General features: G+C 40.0%; 1 protein-coding gene and 1 long non-coding RNA gene across 5 annotated transcripts in view; one reads left to right on the plus strand and one right to left on the minus strand.

Moving 5' to 3' along the window:
• Positions 1–7557: 7557 nt before the first annotated feature.
• EBF2 (EBF transcription factor 2) overlaps positions 7558–23303 on the minus strand; it is a 160183-nt gene continuing 144437 nt past the window's right edge. Inside the window, exons 15-16 of one of the 4 annotated variants that reach the window (XM_067543717.1) lie at positions 21052–21219; positions 7558–8451 (exon numbers count right to left, since the gene is read on the minus strand). In XM_067543717.1, coding sequence (XP_067399818.1) covers positions 8420–8451; positions 21052–21219 — 200 coding nt within the window. In that variant the 3' untranslated portion in view covers positions 7558–8419. The other 3 variants (XM_067543718.1, XM_067543719.1, XM_067543720.1) reach the window with 3 other exon arrangements.
• Positions 13127–21196, plus strand: LOC137150056 (uncharacterized). The gene is made up of 3 exons (XR_010918887.1): positions 13127–13609; positions 14712–14824; positions 21148–21196. It is a non-coding gene; the product is annotated as an uncharacterized lncRNA (long non-coding RNA).

Below are 23303 nucleotides of genomic sequence, written 5' to 3' on the forward strand. Positions count from 1 at the left end.
TTCAGGAAGCCTACCCATTAGATCATGCTTCACTAGGGTGTCTTCAGGATTGATTAATCAATTTGTAATGTGCTTTGAGATCCCTTTAATTATGTTCTGTAGAGAACCACAGGGTATTTCATGATTTGAGAAAATTGACTGAAGGTCATTTTAAATCCATGTTGTGGTGGTGGGTTAATATTTTTTTAAATGCTAAGGGCTCTGACTTTTGCCGGGATGTCCACCAGTGGCAGGCAGAAGGGAATTCTGTTTGTTTAGCCAAAGGAAGGTCAATCTTGTCCCCTGTTTAAGCTGGGGAAAAAGTTGCATAAGGTTCGTGCTATGTTTGCATGGTGCTTCAGTCATGCAAGAAGCCCAGTTCCCCAGTGCCAACAGTTTAACACAAAGCACAGATGAAGGACTGGGGAGAAAGATTGCATTGGGAAAGAAATGTGACTGACCAGTTCTTTGCCAGGCTGCCTGTGTGTTCTAAGGCTTTGTTTTAACATGAGCTAAAGTGTAAGGGTTATGAGGCATGATAAAATTGGGGGGAGGGTGATTAATAGTTTAAGCTTGAATTTTCAAGAGTTTACAGGAATTAGGAGCCTAGGTGTTGGGCACCTATTTCCATTAGGCACCTTTGAAAATCCCTGCAATAATGCATAATGAAGTGCATTTAGAGGACAGACTTGGAAGAGCTTGATCAGGGAGCCATTTGTAGGCATAGGGAATCATTGCTAAATATAGCACTAAGTTTTGTGAGAAGAGTGGAGGTGAAGGAAACTGGAAGACAGATGGACGTAGACTTAGACCATGGTGGAGGAGCCAAATGCTTAAGGGGCTGCGCACAGCCACAAAAGTGAGACTGAGCCATTTGACCAGGAAGCTAGTGGTAGACTCGAGAAGGGCATGTGGTCAGGGAAGATTGTGTTAGCTGTGGTGTGTTGAGTGGGTAGCAGGCAGAGGGATCTGTATTAGCTGGTCCTGTTTTTGAAGGCATTTTTGCCTTTTGCAGTATAGGCCAAGAGAATACTTGTCAATCCTGTTTTTAAGACTAGGCCAGCTTGTTATAACTGGTGTTCTGAACCCACTTAAGAAACAACAAAAACCCAACCAAGATCAGATAACAGATTATTTTCTACTGTAGACTGGGCTTTATCGTACCCAGAGCACACACACATGCCCTCTACTGCATGGTTATGTTTGTCTGTGGTTGACCCAATATGCATTTTGTGTGTGTGTATTGTGACAGGAGCTATCAGAGGGTAGTAGAAGGACCCTACATTAGCCCAAGAATGACCAAAACCCTGTTCTCCTAGCATCTGCCTAAGGTTTCCTTCAAGCTGATTAGGGCCAGCTGAGGCCAAGGTCAGCTGAAACCAATTATGGTCAGCAGGTCAGGATCAGCTGAGACCAATTAAGGGCTGCCTGGGAGCAGATAAAAGCTCCCTCCTATTTGTAAAACTAGGAAAGGTGGGCGGGCGTGAGCCCGCCCACCGCTCAAGGCCCCTCCCGATAAAAGCTCCCTGCCAGGCAGGCAAGGCTCTCCTGGAGTCTGGAGGTTTAGGCAGAGTTTGGAGAATGGGGGAAGGAGAACTGCGAGTGGCAGGAGCCAGAGAAACGCAGAGGGTTTGGCTGTTGGAGTCGTCATGTAGCCCTGACGGAAACCAGAGTAGGGAAGCAGCCTTATAGGAGCTGCCAGCCACTGCTGTCAGCCAGGGTCTCTGGGCTGGTGTCCGAAGAAGAGGGCGGGCTCGGACACCCCCATCCCACCGTAGAATCTAAGGTCCTGAGAGCACTGCTTGGCCAGCGAAGGCCTGAAGAGAAATGGGGCAGAAGCAAGGTGGCCGCCATCTTAAGGCTGGTGGGAGCCCCGAGTGGCCATTTTGTGCCCCCCCCCCCCTGCACCAAAAGAAGCGCTTGACCCACGGGAGCACGAAGGCCACCTTACCACAGTATGTAACACTGCAGACAAGTTAATCATTTTTCTAAAACTGACTAGCCATAAGATTACTATGTACTTCTCCCCCACCTTTCCAGCATTGTATCCATAATTTGCTCTGACTCAGGTGTGGGGTTCCTAAAGGTCAGTCAGATAAAATATCACAAGCACACGTTGTGCTTGTACATCAAAAAATTCTCAAAAGAAATTACAAATTGGTAGCACAGTGTAGGGAATCTCAGGGTTTTCAGCACCATCACAATGAGCTCTCCCCACTTGCATATAAAAACTAGGTCACTGCTGTAGACTAGGAATCCCTTTCAAACTACATGTGTAAATATATCCCTGGAAGTCTTTGCTTACCATCAAATTCTAGCAGTCTATTTAAAAAAAAAAAATTAAAAAAAGCCAAACCTAACCTTAAATATTCTGTGCCTGATGGTCAGTTGGTGTAATTTGGTGTAGCTCGACTCAAGACAAGTTGATGGGTTCTTCACTTTGCCTGTTGACGATTTGGGTTGTGTGGTTTCTTAACAAGGTCACATGGCTATTGTTTCTGCTCCTTGAACGAATGATTGAAAGAGATGAAGATTGAAAAAATGCATTTTCCACTGTCAGTTTTTGGATGACCCTTCCAGAGGTTGCAACACTTTCACAAATACTTGGCAGTTATCTAAACGCTTACCAGTGCCAGATTCTGTCTTGAACTAAGCATTAGAGCTTGTCCACAAATGTCTGCTAAAACACTCTCTGAGGGGAAATGGCTTCCCCCTTCCCCCCCCCACTTGAATTTTTTTGCAAAAAAATTAATTCAAAACTTTTTTTTGGACAAAAAATTGAAAAATGTTTTAAGCCAACATTTTTTTTTCAAAACCAAATCTTACATGCTTTTCAGCTTTGTTTTTTGATTGGGGGAGAATTGAACAGGAGGTTTCAAAAGACCCTTCTTCCCCTTCAAAATTTCTCACAAGAAACTAGCTTTTTTTTTTTTTTTTAAAACCACCTCTACTACCCAGCTGCCTGGCTTACCCAGACCTTAGATCCAGAGGCATAAAAGTAAGGAAGGGATGCATGTCTGCTTACTCCCCTCCCAGGAGCAGGTGGGTGGGAATGGTTGGGGCCAAGGTTCTGCTCTTTAACCCACCTGCTGGTCATCCCAGCTGAGCTGGTGCTGAGAGTCTTGTAATTTATTATTGATACAGGCCATCCGCAAATTAATATGCTCTTAATGAAGCAAGAGGGAATAGTGACTCAGTCTTCATCATAGTGCCTCCTGGGCTACTGTAGCCTAAGCACCATCCCTTGCACAGGGTTCTACCTGAAGACACAGGCTAGCCCACATGACCGTGGAGCATATAAAATAATATGACCCATGAGTCACATCAAACCATACTCAGCTTTTTTTGTTACCGGGAAAATGTTCATATATATTTTTCCCCCTATTTGATCAGCTGAAGTCAATGACTTGCTGCTTGCCAGATCAAAAAGAAAACCAAAGAACCCTCTATGCCTCTAACTGAAATCTGTCCTTAATAGATAATCACTGAAATCCTATCCAGCTACTAGGAAATTAGTTTTCATTTGTAGATTTCTAGGGATAGTCAAATATTTGAATGTTTGGAATTTTGATCTCTTCCCCCAATAAAAGGAGATACATTCCCATTTTTAAGACAGCTCTAATAAATGTGAAGGCTAGAAGTGATCATTATGATCATGCAGTCTGCCAAAAATTTCTGCATCTAGCCTAAAAACTTGGGGTTGAACTAAAGACTTCAAGTGATGACAAATGTCCTACAACCCTTGGTAATCTGTTCTAATAGTCAGTTATATATGCTGTTTAAAAACTAGCATAATTATCTTACTGCCACAAAAGTACCTAGATAGATCTATGAAGATAAGAAGAAATACACAGTAAAGGCTATTTGACCCTCAGAAACTTTCAGCCCATTCTTTTTACAGTACAAAAATTTTATTTTTTTTTTGTTGGGATAATTTAAAGTTTAAAACTGAAGTAGACATATTCATTTTACAAACAAGATATTCTTCAATAAGTAGGACCATTAAAAACAGTAAACAAAAAAGCTATCTTTACAAAAAGCTCTGTGCATAGCAACTTCATACTGTATATAATAACTGACAAAGCAGAAAAATAAAAAATAAATGAACTATACAATTGGGAGAAATTATTTTACAGAAGGAGAGAACGGTCTTTAAAAACCATGCATATTGAAAATGTGCAAAGAAATAGGGAGAATAAGATGCTATAACAAGATAAATAATGAAATAAAACATACTCTTTCAAAGTGATGATAAAATTTGTAACTACCTATAGCAACACTTGTCTTTCTAGTGTCAAAAAGGAAACTTGGTAGAGAATTCTTAAACAGCAATGACTAAAAAAAAAGGACTGATTAGTTTATTCCTTTTTTTAAAAAAAAAAATCCTTCCACACAAATTTATACATTAATTTTTTTATTTTTATTTTTTTTTTAAGTTTTTTTTTATTTTTTGCTACTGCCGAAGTCCTTGTTTCATGATCAAGGATTTCTGGTTGTTTTTATTTAAACACATTTTTTCCGTGTAAAGCTACCAACAAGTTGAACAAGATGCTTTTTCATGCATGAGCAAAATTCATACTCTAAGTCATTGCTATGTTAATTTCATTACATTTGGTCAGCTCAAATCCAGCTAAGAAGTCATTTTTGTTCATTTTGTGGGCAGCTACATTCATATTTCTCTTTCTTTAGGTACTTTAGAGAGTCTTCTACGGAGGTTTTCTTTATGTCTAAATTGGACTCCTGGTTTTCCCAGCTGAGAGTGACTAGCAAATAGAGCTCTTCAGAATAACTCCTTTTTAAATGTCAAAGGAATTTTGACAATTTCAGAAGCATTTGTTTTAAATGGCCTGATTTTATTTTTCTTGAATCCTCCTGAGAATTTAATCATTTTTTTCATTTTCAAAATTGGCAGGATTTTTTTTAATATGCCTAAAATGACCGATCAAAAAAGCACTTTTTGAACAACTAGCAGGCTAGTACTTTCATGAAATGTTTACCATGAAAAGTTTTGAGAAACAGATACTTTTGATTTTGTGTTTTAATTAAAAAATGTCAATAGCTCTAACTAGCAAGCACCTACTCCCAGCGTATGGTCTAGAAATCCATATCCAGCATTTTCTTTGTGCACAGAAGTTTTAAAACTGGCTCAATCTGCTTTTGATAGCAGAGATGCCCATATTTGAAGGTAACCAGTGGGAATCGTTGGAGAGGGGAAAATAGGGACACACATCTTCATGCGCTTTATGGAGCAAATGAACTACTTTAGTGGGACAGAATAGAAAAAAGAGACACTTAACAATTATGGGAGAGGCCAGAATGACAGATGGACAGCAAGGGGTGAAAAATACCCCCAGTGACTTTCATCCGTCAAGATATCTTTTGGCAATGTAAGGTCAGATCCCCTGAAGTCAATGGGAGTCTTGGCGCCAGCCCTTAGAACCTCAGTGCAAGTTTTCTGTATACACAAGGGAGCCTCAAACATGAATTTGTAGCCTTCTACTGCTAGCCTCGTTATGATTCTGATATCTGAGTATATAAAATGATTAGATTATGTGAGCTATATAACCGTTACCAGGCTAGTCAGACTGAGGGTAAATCTCAGTGAATTTATAATAGTACAGGTGTTCACTCAAGCCTCCTTACCAATTAAGGTCCTTTCACCTTCTGCAGATCATTTGGTTTCACGAAAGGTCACCTGTTCACTCCCAGATGGTGCTATGGACATAAAGGATCTGCAGAGGCATTCAGTCTCACAACCACAGTTAATGGTAAGTTATCTTATTTTAGATATTCTGGAATTTAGACATTTTATAGAGTGTAACTACAAGACTTTGGTTAACTCCATATTCATGACTCTGCTCCTTGAACACCAAATATCCCCAACCAATTCTCTCCTTGAGGGTGCACTTAATTGCCACTTACGCTGCTCTTTAAATTGGGGTGTTGATTTTAAAATACAATAAAAACCTTTTTAAAGTGAATTTCATGCCAGTGAAAAAGCACCTAATTGATTATCTACCAAAGAGCCACACCATGGTCAGCAGCAGCACAAGCTTCTCCCTTTCGTACCTCCCAGTTCTGTCCCACAAGGATCATTGGCATTTCCTTGGCCTCTCTGCTGAGCTGGGTGCTAATTAAGACCCAGATCCTGCAAACAGGCACATTCAGTAAATTTTCTCTCATAAGCCATGATCCTCCACTGCACTCCGTGAAGACTGACCCTCAGGGATCCGGAGACAGGGATCAACCATGGTGTAGTGCAATGCAGGATTGGGGCCATAATTTATCCATCCCATTGACTCCATTGGGATTATTTACACGAGTAAAGTTACTCAGGTGTCTGTTTGTAAGAATATAGTCCTATGATGATGATTCTTGAGATGGAAACACCTGTCCACTAGAGACTAGACTAAGATCTATGCAGGTAGGAGAGGCAGAAATTTTCAGTTACTAATAATCTGGGCTAGATTTGAACCTCTGATCCAGAGAGGCTTTATAGCCTATTACTAATCCACTCCCAAAATAGCTCATTAGCTCAGCATTGCAAAATTGTCATAAATGTCTACCACCCTGAGTCCAGTGTTGACTCGTTTACCTTCTACCATACTAAATGATCACAGTATAAACTAATAATTTACTCACCCATCAAACACGATGACTCTCCATGGCAAATGGGCAAATCAAATTTTGGGTATTGCTTTATTTTAAGGGTGTATTTATAAATAGTTTAATAAATTATTAATAGATGTTATAAGAATGTTACAACCTTAAATAATGTGTTAGAGATGCTTATAAGTAGAGCTGGTTGAAAATTTTTCTATGAAAAATGGCTTTTCAACTAAATGGAAATTTTCATGAGTTTTCATTTTTCATCAGGAAACCAAAAAATTTTCATTTGTGTGGGGCTTTTTCCCTTCCCTTTGCACTTTTCTTTTCTTTCTTTCTTTTTTTTTTTCCATTTTGAAACAGGAAATGGAAAACAAAACAAGTACATTTTTTGGTTTTTGTTTCTTCATTGAAATGCAGGTAATTTTGAACCAAACAAATTTGTTTTTTATCCCCTTTAAAAATACTTAGCATTGTTTGACTATAACTAGCTCTAGTTATAAGAACATCAGTGGAAGATGGTATAAATAACCTATTGGATTGCATAACAATTGAATAACCATTTACTCAAATACACATTAATCATTAAATACACTAAAGACTATGAAGCATTTTGAGATTTACTGATGAAAAGTGCTATTTTAGGGCTAGGTGGTATTATTACATAACCCTTTATGAATGCACCCTTAATATAAAATGTAACCATATTTTGTAAGTCTGCCGTAACTTCATGGAAAACAATCAGAGAACCCTTCCGATCCCCTTCCTGTTCAAGTTAGAATTTGAGAAATAAACTCATTGTCACATGAAAATCTGATTTGTTCAAATACTTAGAAGCCATTCATTCACCAACAGGGTTTTTTAAACTAACCACCTTATCCCAGTACCTGAAAAGCTTAACAGAAGCAAAAGATAGCGGGGAGAAAAGATATGGATAAAATTCTAATATTAACTACTAATTTATATATATACTGTAATGTGTATAAAAGTTTGTGATGATTTAATCAGAAAGAATCCTATACATCCTTGCACATGGTTCAATAGAGGACGAAGGGGAGAAGTGAAGAGCAACGGCAGCAATAATAGTACGTCTCTTAAACCTGTCACTACATTTTTGCATCATTTTTTGTTCATTGTACAACAGGAGGAAATTGTCCAAAAAAGGTCTTAATTTCTACCTCTACATACAATAAGTTACAAGTTTATTTATTTAAATAATTGTAAAACATCTTACATTTTTAAAGAGGTTAAACTATAAGTAAACACACACATACACCAAAGTTCCATCATTCACGTCAATTTGTCCTAGAAAGTCTTCCATGCTGGTACCCTGTTTTGTTGTTTGTTTTTTTCTGCATAAACTAAATTGGTATCTGAAAGGCTCCATAGAAAATAGAAACTTCAACTTTTTTTCCCCTACAAAGTAAAACAAATAGTATCCAAAATATCAAGCTTGAATCATTTGCCAATTTTTTTTCCTTTTCATATTATACAAACATTAGGAAGGTTTCATGTCCATCAAAAAAGACCTTGCATTTCTGATCCCATCATGCCAACCGCTGTCCATCCTGGCTTTTGGCTGATTCCTTGTTCGCAGTGTTTTTGGAGTTGACATGGCTACATAAGAAACATGGAACAGATAAAAGATGCAGACTCCTATCTTGTCCAATTTGTAAAAATCGTTCCTTTTTATCAGGTGTGGCTTTCCCCCAAAAAGAGCTCGTAGCGCTTTCTTTTTTCTTTTTAGTGGTCCATCACAATAAGTAGTTTTGTGCTGTAAAAGAAAAATGAAACACGGGGGGGGGGGGAAATAAAAGCAAAATCTCCTCTTCTTTTACATCGGGGGAACGACAAGACCAGTCATGGCTGAAAATGAAGATTGACAAGGTTGAAACTTTGGCAGCTATTTTATGAAAGCAAAACAACGAGCCACACCTTAATAGAGAGCCGCTTCCTCTCCTACATGTGATCAAATATCCCCATGGCAACTATCTGTGGAAAAGTAATAGTAGGCATTAGTCATGGAGTTTAAGGCCAGAACGGACCACCCGATCATCTAGTCTAACTTCCCGTATATCACAGGCTACCAACACCATTCAGCACCGACACACTAAACCCAACAACTGAAATTAGATCAACATATTGCAGCCTACAGAAGACTAGACTATTACATGCCACAGGTGGAGAATAGGAGGGGCTGATGTGCGCTAGTGCCGGAGGCCCACACTGAACCTTCAGCTTCTTTTAGTGCCAGTTAGCAGCTATAAAAGAGGAGGAGTTAGCATCCCGTGACCAACCAGCTTGCCACACCCAATGAACGAACCACTAGTTTGGAATAAGTTCATTCAAAAGTTCCTGCCCTCTGATGTTCTTTGTTGGCTAAATGAAGTGAGTTGGTGGCTTCAGCATGGTGCCCCTATGGCCTGATTCTCATAGGGTGGGTGCTCAAAACTCCCTGAAAATCAGGGCCCCCCTTTAAGATGTATCAAGTTGGGCCCCCAAAATCACTAAACCCTTTTCAAAATGTAGGTTCAGGTGTCAAAACATACCACTACCCCTAGGTCCCTGGGCGAGCAGTCACAGCAAAGCGGCCAAAGATGGACTACATATGAAAACAATCATGCTGCCAGTCCCCTAGAGGTGGCCCCTCCCCAACGGGAGGGTCAGACATGATGGTAGGACAACCTGGGGGGAAGCTTGCACTTCTACGCCCATGCTGTTTCCCATCTGTGTGTAAGTTACAAAGTTTTGTCTCCGGGGCTGTCAATCCAGCTCCTTTCATCTGCATTACATTCCATGTAATTCCCCACTCCCCCTCCAAAAAAGAAAAAATCCTAGTGAGGCAGAGAATGAGTTCTCATGCCTTGATCTTGTTAATTATTAATTTTGAATTAGTGCTGTATAAACTGTTTACTCAAAAATATATTTCCTTTTCAGGGTGCCTAGTCAGAAGATGATACTTAGGTCACTAAGGCAATATTCATTCTGACCTTAGGGTTTTATACTGCTGCCCAACCCCTTAGTATCTGAGCACTTTCCATGTAAAACCAATGACAATGTCCTTAGTGGAGTTCACGAAATGTCTGGCACTTCTCTCTTTTTTGGGGTCAAACCTTTGCTTGAGTCCTCCATTCTCCTTCCCCCACTACCCACCTTTAAAATCTCTCGCTTGCAGAAATGGTTAGGCTGTAACTGGGCAGTAGTAACATGGAAGCAAATGGGAGCTGTGCACCTGTAGCACTTACAGGATCTAGCTGAAGGGTTGCAATTCCAGTTCATCTGAGAGTGACCAGAACTGGCTTTTGCTCATTTAGCTGCAGTAGAAATTATGCACCAGACTCTCTCTTGCTTGGTTTACCCGCTTTGTCTGAAACGCTGTAGTTACTGGGCACATTCCCAGAACACTGGACACATGTAAATTATTTACTAGTCACTCTGACTGGCTTTAATTGCAGCTGTATCTTTCCTAACAGACAGCAGGAGCATTTTAAACTGCCAGGAATCGGTACTGTTCCCAAAGGCTTCGCTGGGTAAGTTTTGTTTTGTTTATATTTAAAACAAAAGCTAGTGGGGTCATACTTTCAAAGGGGCCTTGTTGTAGTGTAAAACCCTAATCCTACAAAGATTTATGCCCATTAAAATCAGTCAGATTATTCATGTACGTAAAGTCTTGTCTTTGCAGAGCCTTGAATTTCACCCTTCTGTTTGTGTTAAAATAAATTGATGGCATAACTCCATTTACTTTAGTGCAGCTACATTGATTTTAAGCAGCTGGGGATCTGGCCCACAATTTGGATCATTTAGCATAATATGTAAATGCATGTTTTTGTGTTCAATAATGATGATGAGGAATAAAGCTACCCTGCAATTTTAGGGCACAGAGCCAGAAAGAGAGAGTGAAACTGACCAATCTAGATTAATTGTCCATGCTGAGTGAAATGTCTTTATTTTTTTTTAAAATTGCCTAAGAATTCCTTGTTTGCGCTGTCCACACCGGGGGTTAGGTTGGCTTAACTATGTCAGTCAGGTGTGTGGATTTTTCATACCCCTGGAGCAACATATAGCTATGCTGATGTAAGGTTCCAGTGTAGACCAGTCCTCAGAGTGTCATAGCTAAATATAAGATGGAACCGTTGACTTAGCAGAAGCAGTTAACATACATTCTAATAGACCGTTCAAGGTGAAGTGGCCCAGTAACACCTCTGCAGTCATAGGACAAAAAAGGTGGGGATAGTGAGTTACAGATTGGATTTATGGCTTATTACAACAGTGTTTTTGTTGGACACTAAAAATCATGGTCTGAATAAAGTTATTAGTTTAAGTTCCTAAGCTCTTTTTTTTGAAGGTGTGGTGCAGGTTTCCTTTGAGGACAAGGACTGAGAGGGCAGATATGGAGTGATCGTTTTCTGAAAAGTGTTCACCCATGGGCAATAAAGAGTTTTTGAATTTCGTCATTTTTCTGTGTAAGTTCATATGAGAGCATCGTGATTATCTAGTTTCACCCACATAGTTGTGATAAGCACTTGTTGGACCTATGGAGCCAGAAGTTGATACAATAAAACATTACCTCACCCACCTTGTGTCTCTAAGAATTCCTTAGCATTTTTTATGCACAGATCTTAAAAGCAATTTGCAAAAACCCAAGTGATGAAGGTAGGTATTTTTACGTCTACGTTGCAGTGAAGGAGACCAAGCTACTAAAAGGTGAAGTGACTATTTCTGTTAATGCCCATGATGTTAGGGCACTTCCCATCCTAAAAAAGGTGGCGTGCTCCATGTTCTGTGGGCTGCCAAAGGACGGTTAGTGCCTCAGCTTGAAACAGACTCCAGATAATGTGCTTCCCTGTGCATTAAACAAGTCCCTTCTTCTCCCCCTAGAAAAGAAAACCAGAGCTGGAGCATGTCTGCATGCAGAAGTTCTTCTTAAATGAAAGCCGTATTAAACCAATGTAAAAGTAGCCATAGACAAAGCTTCACCCGTTTAACTAAAGATCTGATATTAAACTGATTTAGCTAAATGTTGCAACTTTGGGTTGGACCAGGCCCTAGATTCTTTTTAAGGTGGGAGAGTTGTTAGAATGATTATGTTGACAAACTTCATTACTGTTTTAATTAAAAAAGAGGCCATATAGTTCAGTGGACTGGGCTAATATTTTTACTGATAAAAAGGACAAGAATTCCAATTAAACTAATTTCTTCTAGTACTGGGAAGAGCTCTAATCAATCACCTGACATTTCATCTGACGGTTGCATCTCCAGCTGTTCGTGTGACAATGAATAAATAAGATTTACAAATATTTTCTAATTTCCCAATATTTTCTAACCTCCTCCCCACCCCCCTCCACACACATACTTCGTTCCACAGCTCGTATCAACTGCTTGGATCTGCTGCTCTCTCCTTTGCCCCACCCTCTTCCCCCCACTTCCCTTTGGGGCTCTGCTGTCAAAAGCCTATTTCCCAGCCTGTACCACTTCTTATTGAATGTTTGTGCGGTTTGGATTAAGGTCTTACACTGCAAGCAAAGCTGTAATTATTTTTGCCTGTATTACTATATATTGAATCGATGTAACTTTTCAATAAAGGTGGTTCAATGCAGGACACTCCCTGATGAGTTGGGAATATAGAAAGCACAGTCATTATCCCAGAGGGTTTTTTTTTTCTTGCAGGGAAATGGAAAAAGAATTAGAGATGAGCCTTATTGTATTAGCCTTGACAGCTTGCAATTATCAACTGAAACACTTTATTAAAATTGTCACAAGATTGGAGAATTTCATATATATATATATATATGAATCAAACACAGAGAACAACCCAGATGCCATGGTGATAGGCTCTCCTTCTGTGTATGTAATTAATAATAATATAGACACAACAGCAATGCAACCTTAAAATTTTTCCTGCCTTGTAGGGAAAAGACCTCATTGTTACTCATGGAATTCACCTAGCAGGCTAGGAAGAATTTTTAAATGGGCATGATGCAATGTTAATGTACCCACACACACCAACTCTACATACAGTGAGCCAGATTTTCAAAAACAAAGGGTGATTTTTAGATGGCCATCTTGAGATCCCTGTAAGGTATATACCATGTTGGGCACCTACAATCGCTTGGCATCTGAAAATAAGTGTGTGTAGCCATGTGTACTGAGACCCATATTATGGACCTGATATTTCAGAAGGGCTAAGCACTCAGTTAAGTCAACGAGTTATCAGTGTTCATCACCTCTGAAAATCAGAGTCAAGGGGGACAAGAGTTGGGGTATAGGGGGTGCTGTTGCAGAGAAGAATGGGGGCAGATGGATGGGGGACAGACAGGTGGGGGACCTTGACCAGTTGCCCAGGCAACCTTAATTCTGGCACTTTTTAATTTTTGGGTGCCTGATTTTGCAACTTCAACATTCTTCCAACATAATTTTTTGGAAGTGATATACATGTTTACTTTTATTTTTATTTAAAGATGAAACTTTTTTATCCTCCCTTCTCCCCCCCCAGCTTCTTTTCCGTTAGCATGGTAACTTTTTGACAAGGCTGCCTGGCCAATGTAAGATTCATCACAGCCTGATCTAAGTAGTCCAAGGTCTCACAAGTTGTCAGATATCTCCCCTTCTCCTTTACTAACACCCTACATCCTCACCTCTTTAATATTTGTTTCCCTCTAGGAAAGGTCTTGTCTTTCACTTAGAGTTGCAGATAATTTAAACCTCAGGTTTGGGGATATTTTCTTTTGCACTGTAGCTATGAAACAACAAATGCTGTAATTTAAATATGAGTAGGGTTGCTATTTTTCAGGAATCTCTTTAACTAGAGTTAAACAAATGTAGTGTCAATGCAATAGCCGTTTTGGGATAAGAAGTCAAAACTGTGTTTTGTCAAATTAAAATGTCTGGCTTAATCAAAGGAAGTTACACTTAGATTCGTCAGGAACAAGACGACATGCATCATCAGATGCCTTTTCCCTCATGTTGCTTCATGGAGGCGAGAGAAGGTGGCTTCCATTTCAACAGTGGATAGCTATTCTGAGTGGTAAGCTTACAGCACTTCCTACCCCAAGGAAGACTGAGAATTCAAGTCATGTGTTGGCTTACATGGTGATAAGAGGGTTTAACCTTAAAACTATTGGGCCTTATTTTTCTGAGCAGCCTGCAGTTCCAGCTGATGTCAATGGGAGCAGTCAGAATCTCTGAAAATCAGGCCCATTCGCTCGCCATAGAGCTGCTTGTAATTTTTCATTCAAAACTTTTTTCAATGAGAAATAACTTGTTTTTTTACAAAGAAACTTTCAGGATTTTCGTGTGTTTAATTTTCCCATTTTTCATCACAAACAACTATATTGACAATTTTTTGTTTTTCCTCCTTTTGCCCTAGAATGGAAGATGCCTAGCATTTTACTTTGTCCAGTTTTCCTTTTGTACCCTTTCAAAACCTCTGCAACTTGCAAAAGAAAATGAAATGCTATTGTTCTGTAACTGGCATAAGAATGCAGCTCCTAATCTTCTGCTATAACAAAAGGACCAACACAGCCTCTAACTTGTGTACGGTAAAAGTTGTGCAGGAATTAAGCCCCAGTCTGGCAAATCGTTTAAGCCCTTGTTGGCAGTCCTCGGGGGCTAAGTGCACAATATGTTATGATCTGAGGGCAGGATATTGACTAGAATGTTGATAATGCAAGATGCGGCCCTATTGGCTTCTGTTTGTCCAGCACATGTCAGATATGTGGCACTGCCTTTTAGCAAAACACAGTATTAAAGGCTGCACATATGAGTGAGTTTATGATAGTTTCACATGGACAGAAAATTGCTGTTCCCACCAAATTAGAGTGAGGTATGTGGAAATAACATTTCTCTGTATAGTAACAGAGTGTAGGCTCTACTCTACAGGACCTCCGTGGCTGAATGTAGCACAAAAGCCAGTACTTGATCAGCTGTGGCCTCACTAATGGGTTTCAGTACAAAAACAGAAAGCTTGCTATGGCTGCCAGGAATACAGATGGGATGATGGATGACAAATGCTAAATTTAAGTCTGTGTTAAAACCATGAAGATGTTTGTATTAAACTGAAATGTGGGGTGGGTTTTTTATAAAAACAATTGTGCCATTTAATTCTCTCTCTCCTTTAATTGCTGCAGGCTGCCTTGTGTAACTAATCAAGTGATAAGGAGAGACGACTAGGACCACACTGAACACCAATGAGTTACACCAGCTGCTGCTCTGTAAAAGGCGTTAGAATGCAGAGGTTAAGGTAGGAAAGCTTTGTGGATTACGTTGCACACTCTCCCCGACAGCTGAGCCATCGCAGTGCAGCATGGGAGGTGTAGTCCAGCTGGAGAGCTTGGCCCATGGAGGCAAGGGGCACTGCTATGGCATTTCCAAATGGAAAATGGTTGGCCAAAACATTTACATTTGTGGATGTTTGGTTTTTCAGAACGATAATGAAATTTTCCATGGTAAGCAGACACTGTTTGTAGAAAAACTGTATTCTGTCAAAACCCCAATTTTCCATGACAGCGGTTTTGATGGCAAATTTTTGACCAGCCCTAGTTAAGTGGGTGTGGTCAACCCTGAGAATCTCACCAGGACCAGCTAACACATTTATAAACAGGGCTGTATTAGCAGCTAGTGTTGAGAAAGTGGTGTTTTTAAATCACCATGCCATTTTCCCAGTCTAAAGAAGCCCCTGGAGACCTAAGGGAAGGAGGAGAAATAAGTAAGTTAACTTGGCCTTGTCTACATGGAGATCTGCACCAATTTAATAACGGTGTGATTTTTTTTTAAAACCAATTTTGTTTAGCTATCGCAAAAGGCTGCATGGATGCTTTTATTTCAGTTGAAGACAAGCTAAACTGCAATAAGCCTAAATCAATTAGGAACGGCCTTATACCAAACCAAAATAAGCACATCTACATCAGGATTTGCATCAGTTTAACTAAGCTAATGCAAAGGTATTGCCTATCATTCCTCTTCTGCAGCCACTCAGGCCTCCACCCTAGAGCTTGTCTTCTTGGGACCTGCCACTCCCTTGACCAGGATACGTGATGAGGGCGGTAGTTAGGATTAGTAAGGACTGGCTTTTGCCTGTGGACCCACAGTGGCACTGCAATTGCTACCATCCATCCCTAGAAAACTGACCAGTCTTTTAGAGTATGTCTGCACTGCAAGTGGGAGGTATGAGTGCAGCAGCTGTAGGCATACCTGTGCTAGCTCGCTGGAAATAGCAGTGAAGCCACAGCAGCTTGGGCATGGCAAGAAGCTAGCGAAATATACTTACAGCTCCCTAAATTTAAAATGTTAAAGAACATGCAGAAAGTCTGCACCTTTGACAAAAATCTTTCAGGCTGTCTTTAAACATCCTGAGGAAACAAGAAAGGAGTATGAACCCAATCTTTAAACAAATCTTTGCAGGTAACTTTTAACATACTTCAGGCATTGTCTTTGCTTAGGAACAGCCACAAGTCAGCCAGAGGTGTTTTATTAATTAACATGTATATTCTGGTGGTCTTGAAGCCTGCACCAGGTCACCCTTGTGCGAGAAGACACTGTGCAAAATGACCCCAAAGAGTTTACGATCTGTGTCACTTCATCGCCCTGAGTGTAGACAAGGGGCAAGTCTGGAAAAAGCAGAGTGGTCCAATGGATAGGGCACTAGACTAATCAGGAGACTTGAGTTTCATTCCCAGCTCTGCAACCCTGGGAAAATCACTTCATCTTCAAGGTGGGGTCAACCCTAGTGGGTGCCACCTACCAAAAGTCTTTCTGTGCTCCTAGGGACGCATCTTAGCTATGCTGATGACTGAGTTGGGGCTATTCCAAACTGAAGACAAGACTTTAATACCCTGTGGATTTCCTAGAGTCCTGGGGGTTTACTGAACAACTGATCTTCTGAGGTTTGCCTGCCGTTCATCAGAACGAAGCTTGCCTTTTTTCTATTGAAATGTCCTGAGCTGGCCAATAGTAATCTGGGAAGTCAGTGTTCCAGCAGTTTCCAATTTTCTTGCTTTCCCATCAGCTGCCTTACATCTGCATGAGATGATTAAGCATTTGTGTACTCATCATGCCATCTTATGTCACGTCACATTATATCTTCCCTGTGCCGCTTTTAAACTAGCTTGACGTATGACATGAAATCAGCATGCAATTGTTCAGAGCAGGATCGCCTGCTATCAATTTGGAGTGTGTATAAAGTTGGATGGTGTTCAGTATGGACGGCTGCTTGTTCCTCCCCTCATGTCCTGTTATATAATGAGAATGTATAGCAGATGGCAGGGGAAAGATGTAAGCAGGAACACATGGCACAGGATGGGGTTATCTGAGGGTATCCCCACATGGCGTGGATGTGTTGTACAACACGAAGCTGAGAGTCAAAAGGCATGTGGGATTCCTCTCTACCCTCACTCCTTAAGGTATGGCATGCTTTTTACATCTGCTTTGCAAAACAATACTTTGTCTTCTCTAGCCGCTTCTATCCAAGGATCACAAAGGCCTTATCCACGTGAGTGGCAAAAATGTCCCACCGTTGCTAACACTGGTGTAAACTGGGCCAGTGTGAGGACTAAGGTCCAGATCTCAAAGGAATTTAGCTGACAGGTGTGGGTGGAGCTGCATCAATGGGAAACTTTTGCCAAGCTGCATTACAGACACTCAGGCTTTGTCTGCACTGAGAAGTCAATTGGAATTAATGTAGGGTGTGAATTTAAAGCTCAGTAGTTATTACTGATTAATTCTGGAGTAAGAACATCCAAACAGAGAATCAGGAATAGCTCCTATGTAGACAAGCCCTCCATGAACTCTCACAAAAATCCTTGTGAGGGACGTTAAGTATTATCCTCAGTTTACAGATGGGAAACTGGGATACAAGGTCAAATAATTTGCCCAATATCAGAGCTGGGAATAGAATCTATATTGGACTATTTCAGTGCTAGGCTGTATACTTCAACTCCATGGGCCTGATCCAAAATCCACTGAAGCTGCTGATGAAAAGAACGGCACCGAAAGGGGGCTGGATCAGGCTCCTCTAAGAGCACTCCCATGCTATGAGAAAATGTACATTTTTCAAACATCTTGGCTTTACATCCACCACCTAACACATCTTAGAGTCCAACTTGCCCTGTCTACACTAGGGTTTTAGAATGCCTTAAACATGGTTAAAAATATACTTTTTATCTCAGTCTAGGCAAGCCCTAAAATAATGTTGATAAAGGAGCCCTGCCCAGGGGGAACTTGTTTTGGAAAGGATCCAGACACATAGCCTAATTTCCAAATTAACATTCCAACGGTGTCGACAGACATACGTGGCCAAAAAGTCAACAGGAGGGTCCCAATGAGGCTTCTTAAATGGAGTTACTGTGCTGAAGCAGCAGAGGATTAGAAATCTCCATTGCAATGCCCTGGCATTGCACCATAGCCAACGTCCTCTGAGAGCTCATCTATACGCAGGTTTTAGCACTACTTTCATTGTATTGATTTGAAACCAGTATAGTCTACATTTAAGTATACTTAAGATATATAGTGGTAGACAGAAACCTTTAGAAAACTGTGCCCACCTTAAAAGCTGTGTCCATTTTTAAATAGTTTGGTTAAACCAAAAAAATCACATCCCTAACTGAAATAGTTAAATTGGTACAAAATATGTCTCTAGATCAGGCCTAAGGATCCTGGGTGTGGGCAACTAACGTCTCATTGCTGGATGATGGCATGAGTGAGAGGTAGCTTTTCTACCCTTTTCTGAAAATTTAACTATGTCTTGATGTTAGTATTTACAGTAATGCCTATGGGGACTTCTTGTGCCCGGCCTTGTACATACACATAGTGAGAGCTTGTTTAAATGCACAGCTCCATGGTGAAGACCCAGTTGCATTTGTGCTTTATACCCTAAGAGTTATTACCACATGGAAAGGCAATAAGCTATGCCACTTTAAAGTGCCTTTTATTGCTATAACTGCAGCCACGGTAGGACTTGTACAAAGTGCATGTAGACCAAGGATGAGAGAGAGGGCATCCCAACCCAAAGAGCTTCTGGTCTCACATTCTAATAAGCTTTCACCTGTGAAGGGCTAATAGATGGAATAAGCATCTTAGATATTGAGCAGAATGAGTTATGGATGGATGGTTATGAGCAAGCTGTTGAATTAACAATTGATTTATTAACCCTTTATATTAAGGTTCCATTTTTAAATAGTTTGCAAAGTGTAACCGAGCTTCCAATCTAAATAGACAAGACAGACGGGATATCTAGACTAGGAAAAAATGTGTTGTAAAAATGGAGTTAGCTACTTTGAGGCAGCTTGGGTCGACACCTACTAGCTTAACACAATTGTAAGATGTCGGTGCCTAGTTCAGCTGTAAAGTGGTGTTTCAAATTGAGGTTGGCTGTTTTGAGGAGTTTGATTTGTTTTACACACACTTTTTTTTTTTTTTTTTTTTTTTAACTACTCTATACATAGCCACAAAGGGTGAGTGGGACAATCACAATTCTGAGTAGCTCACAACATATATGGGGATTTCCTTAAATGAAGTCTTGTCTATACACAAGTTGGATCAATTTACCAAAAGGTTTGTGTAGTCCCATTTCATACAGGACTACATCAACATGAACTTAGATACCTTTTAAATCTAGATGGAGCTGTTAAGAGTGCAACATGCTCTATCATACCCCTGTAGTCCACACTGCACTACAATGTAGACAAGCCCTAAGGCTTTTTAAACCGATTTTGCTAAAACTGGTGCAAAGTTGTGTTATTTCAGTCTATTGGGAACAGGTTTAAAATAAACTAAAAGCCCACTCTTAAACCAAAATAAAAATGTCTACATAAAGATTTGCACTAATTTAATTAGATCAGTTTAAATTCACACCCTAAATTAAACCAGTGCAAATTTCTTGTGTGGAGAAGCCCTACAACTTTTTAAAAACTGATATAGTTAGCCATATAAGCAAATTACACTGCTCTATTGCTAAATCAATTTAAAGAGTGACTTAAATTGATCTGATGCACTCAAACTAATTTAAGAGCGTCCATAGACTGATTTTTAAATGGATACAACTTCTGTGTAGATAAAGCCTTACTTACCTACTATTCAGGCAATTACTTCAAATCCTTTCGCCCCCTTTTTAAACAGACTGGGAGAGAAACAACAACTTATCTGTATTCTTTTCTCCCTCTTAATGAAATGTCCTCATCTCTTTCTGTTTATCTGAAGACCCAGATATCATTCTGGTAATTGCATTGAAACTAACTTGCTTCATACAGAGCTGTATTAAAGGCAGGAAACCTCTCAAGTGGTGATTTTTTTTTTTTTTTTTTTTTTTTTTGAACAGCTATACCCCACTTTTATAAGTTAACTTTAAAAAATAATGATTTTTGTCTGACGCACATAAGGTGTGTGATTATTTTATGAAACTTATGTGAGCTCCCTGTGGCCTAGGTAGGGATTAATAATGCACCCACACAGGTGCATTCTATATGGCTCATTTTGGAATTGCCACGGACTCTTGGTGTGGTTGAAGTCCAAGAGTCGTGCTTTCTAGGGTATCTCTAATGAACCCTGAAGGAGCCAGATCGCTTCACAGGACCTATAATTTTTTTTATGATGAGCTGGAGTGTGTTTGTGTGCCTCATGCCTCCCCCCACAGCCCATTAAGAAAGGAATGTAGGACAGCTTTCCATGCTTATCTCCGTGTTCATAGTGGTTTTGCAGATCACCTTTAAAAAGGCTGTAACTGCACTGTAGGGCTCAATTCCCTGCATGAGCCTAAATGCCGCAGCAAGTTTTAAGAAACTGGCTGCTTCCTATAGAACTGTGTATTAGCACTGGGGCAGATTTTTCATTTTAAAAGTCCCTGACGGCCAGGGAGAAGCCATTGTTTTCAAGAGAACTGGGATTTAAATACAATTAGTGAGCCAGATCCAGCTCAGCTGGTGTGAGTCAAACATAGCTCCATTGAAATCAGTGTCACTTTCTTGAAGTCTATGGAACTATGCTGATTTATAGCAGCTCGGCATCTGGCCCAATAGTGGGATCTCTCTTCATGTGCTATTTAGCGTTAGAAAAACGGTAAAGGGGGGGAAGGGGGATCCCATCCATAAGCTCTCAGGGCCTTGGCTGGACATGGTTTAAAAATATATTTTAAATGCAGTAATTTAAGATACCGCAGTACACATCCCCCTTTCCCTCCAGTGTAGGGGAAAAAAACAATTAGTGAATTTCTCACAACACAGAAAGCGCTGGGTGCCACATGCTGCTTTAATCTGTTGTGATTTCATTTTAAGAAATTTAGGCTCTTTTTGTAGAACACCACCACAAGTCAGATCTTTAGCTAGTGTAAATCTGTAGAACTGACCACTCACGAGATCATACCAGCCCTATTTGTACATTAGATGTAGTAGCTGTAATAGTATATTATTGCTATACGTATCTACAGTACAGAGTCTTGCTGGATATGTGCAGGCTGAAACTCAATTGTGTACTTCTTACCTCTAAACCCATTTCCATTGCCACTAGAGCAGGCAGGGGAGGGAGACCCTTGGGGTCTGATGACAGGAGCAAAGGCACTCTTCTGTTTGACAGCAGGAAAGACAGAGGAGGAGAATGGAAGGATGGAAGAAGCGCTGGAGGAGCCAACTGTTGGACTTGAAGACATTACTGCAAAATAAAAAGAGTGATCCTCTTCAGAAATGGAACTGGTAAGAGCTAGGGAAAAAAGCCTCCAATGTTTATACACTGTTTTCCCACCTTGCTTCTGTTATGTGTGGATTAAAAAGCTATTCCTATCACACAATAACTAAATGTGCTCAGCTGCTAGATATGTATAATGCAGTTATTTAATATTAGTGCTTTCATACAAATCATCTCCCAAAATGCTTTAAACACCGTTTTTCTAAGGTAAAATTAAATAGAAGCGTGTGAAATAATGTTTTCAGGAGACAGCTGAAAAATGGTAAGTCACCAAGGCAGGGTGATATCCCAGAACTGTTAATATGAAAGAGCTGCAGGGGATAATGTTCTTCTACTCACTGGGCTGTATGAAACAGAGGATCTGGTGCTAGATATGTTGATAGAGGCAGTTTAGGGCTAGTCAAATAATGGTAACAATATCCCCCCAAAAAGGAAATTTTTAGCAAACTTTTTATATTTTAATCAAAATGAAATTAAACACATTTAGGTTTTTCCCACTGGAAGAGAAGGGGAAAAATACATACACCTGAAAATTTTTCATTTTAAAAACTCTAATGGCTAAAAACACGGCTCCCCCTCGAAAAAACCCTGTAACATTATGTTAATCCTGGAAGTGTGAAAGAGCTGTATGGTTGCCATCAAGAAATAAACAATATGCACAATAAAGCAATCTGAACTGCATCTCAGTAAAGTGAGGCAAGGGATGATAAACGTCAGTCTGCATGGACTGAGGTTTGAATGAACCCAGTAATATCTAAAATGCTGCAAAATGGGATAGGCCCAAACCTGTTTCCACTGACTGAGCAGGAGCAGGCCCTGTGTCCACCTGAATTTAGAGCAATGCTGTAACATTAAAAGTAATGTGCACAAACAGCAATGACATTAAGGGCCCAAAAAGTGTAATAGAGTCCTGGGCCAGAATGGACCATTATTAGCATATGCTCTGACCTGCATGTCACAGGCCATAGAATTTCACCCATTGTGCTAGATTTTAATAAAGGGAAAAAATGCTTTATACTTTGCTATTTTCAGCCTGGGTGCTCAAAGCACTTTAATCAATAGGAGCCTGTTAAGACTCATTCCACCATTATGTGCTAGGTACAGAGCATCTTCATTTTTACAGATGGGGAAATGACAGGGAAAGTCTGTGTCAGAGCCAGTAGTGGGGTCTGACTCCCAAATCTCTCTTCTAACCCTTTGTCACTCATTCGTAGCTCAAGATTAAAATCAAAGTCTACAGGAACTCTGTCTCAATTTAGGTCTGTTACTGCCAGTTCTATTCATTTATTGTTTTCAGGGGGATTAAGTGAATCTTTTACATGTAATTCAGCATGGATTATGTTATGGTTGATGATTTACTTGTTCAGCCTTCTGAAGATATCAGTGGAACTGCAGCTTGGCAAAGACCAAAGTGAAGCAAACACCCTCTTTGCTTCACACAAGGCCCTGCTCACAAATTCACAGCTGGAATTTACTCCGCATCTATTCTTCTTAGAGAAGAGAACATTTGCTTTAGTTAAGGGTTCTGTCAGCATTTCATTATAAACCCCTATTGTCAGGGGTTTATAACTCAGCCATAAAATTCTCTCTGCCCCTGAGCTGAAACTTGGCACGGAGAACGCAGCCAGGAAGTGGAGGCTGTATGTAAAAATTTGAAAAACATCTGTTGGGCCATTTTGAAATTCTACCAGCACAAAAACAATAGAAGATGCAAGTTTCAGCTTTAGGTATTTTTTTGTGGATGGAGAAAGGGGTTCGCTTGTTTAATTCTAAAGTAGTTTTAATTAAATCAAGAACATTTGATACTGCAAACAATTAGCAATGGCAGACTCATGATTTTTTTTATATCGGGTTATACTGTGGAACATGAAGTATGTTATTAACCATATTTTCATTGCACTCATGTATTAGCACATGCAATTATTAGTTTCCTTACACAAGATATGGGATGATTATCTGGAATGATACACTTATAGGCTCAGGTTAGAGCCAGCCTGTGCAATATATTTTTTTTCAAAAATTAAATATAGCACTGGCTTGAAAGAACTGGA

This window comes from Emydura macquarii, unplaced genomic scaffold (genome assembly GCF_026122565.2).
Source record: "Emydura macquarii macquarii isolate MOO-44397 ecotype Brisbane River unplaced genomic scaffold, CSIRO-AGI_Emac_v2 contig_967, whole genome shotgun sequence".
NCBI classification, from domain to species: Eukaryota; Metazoa; Chordata; order Testudines; family Chelidae; genus Emydura; species Emydura macquarii.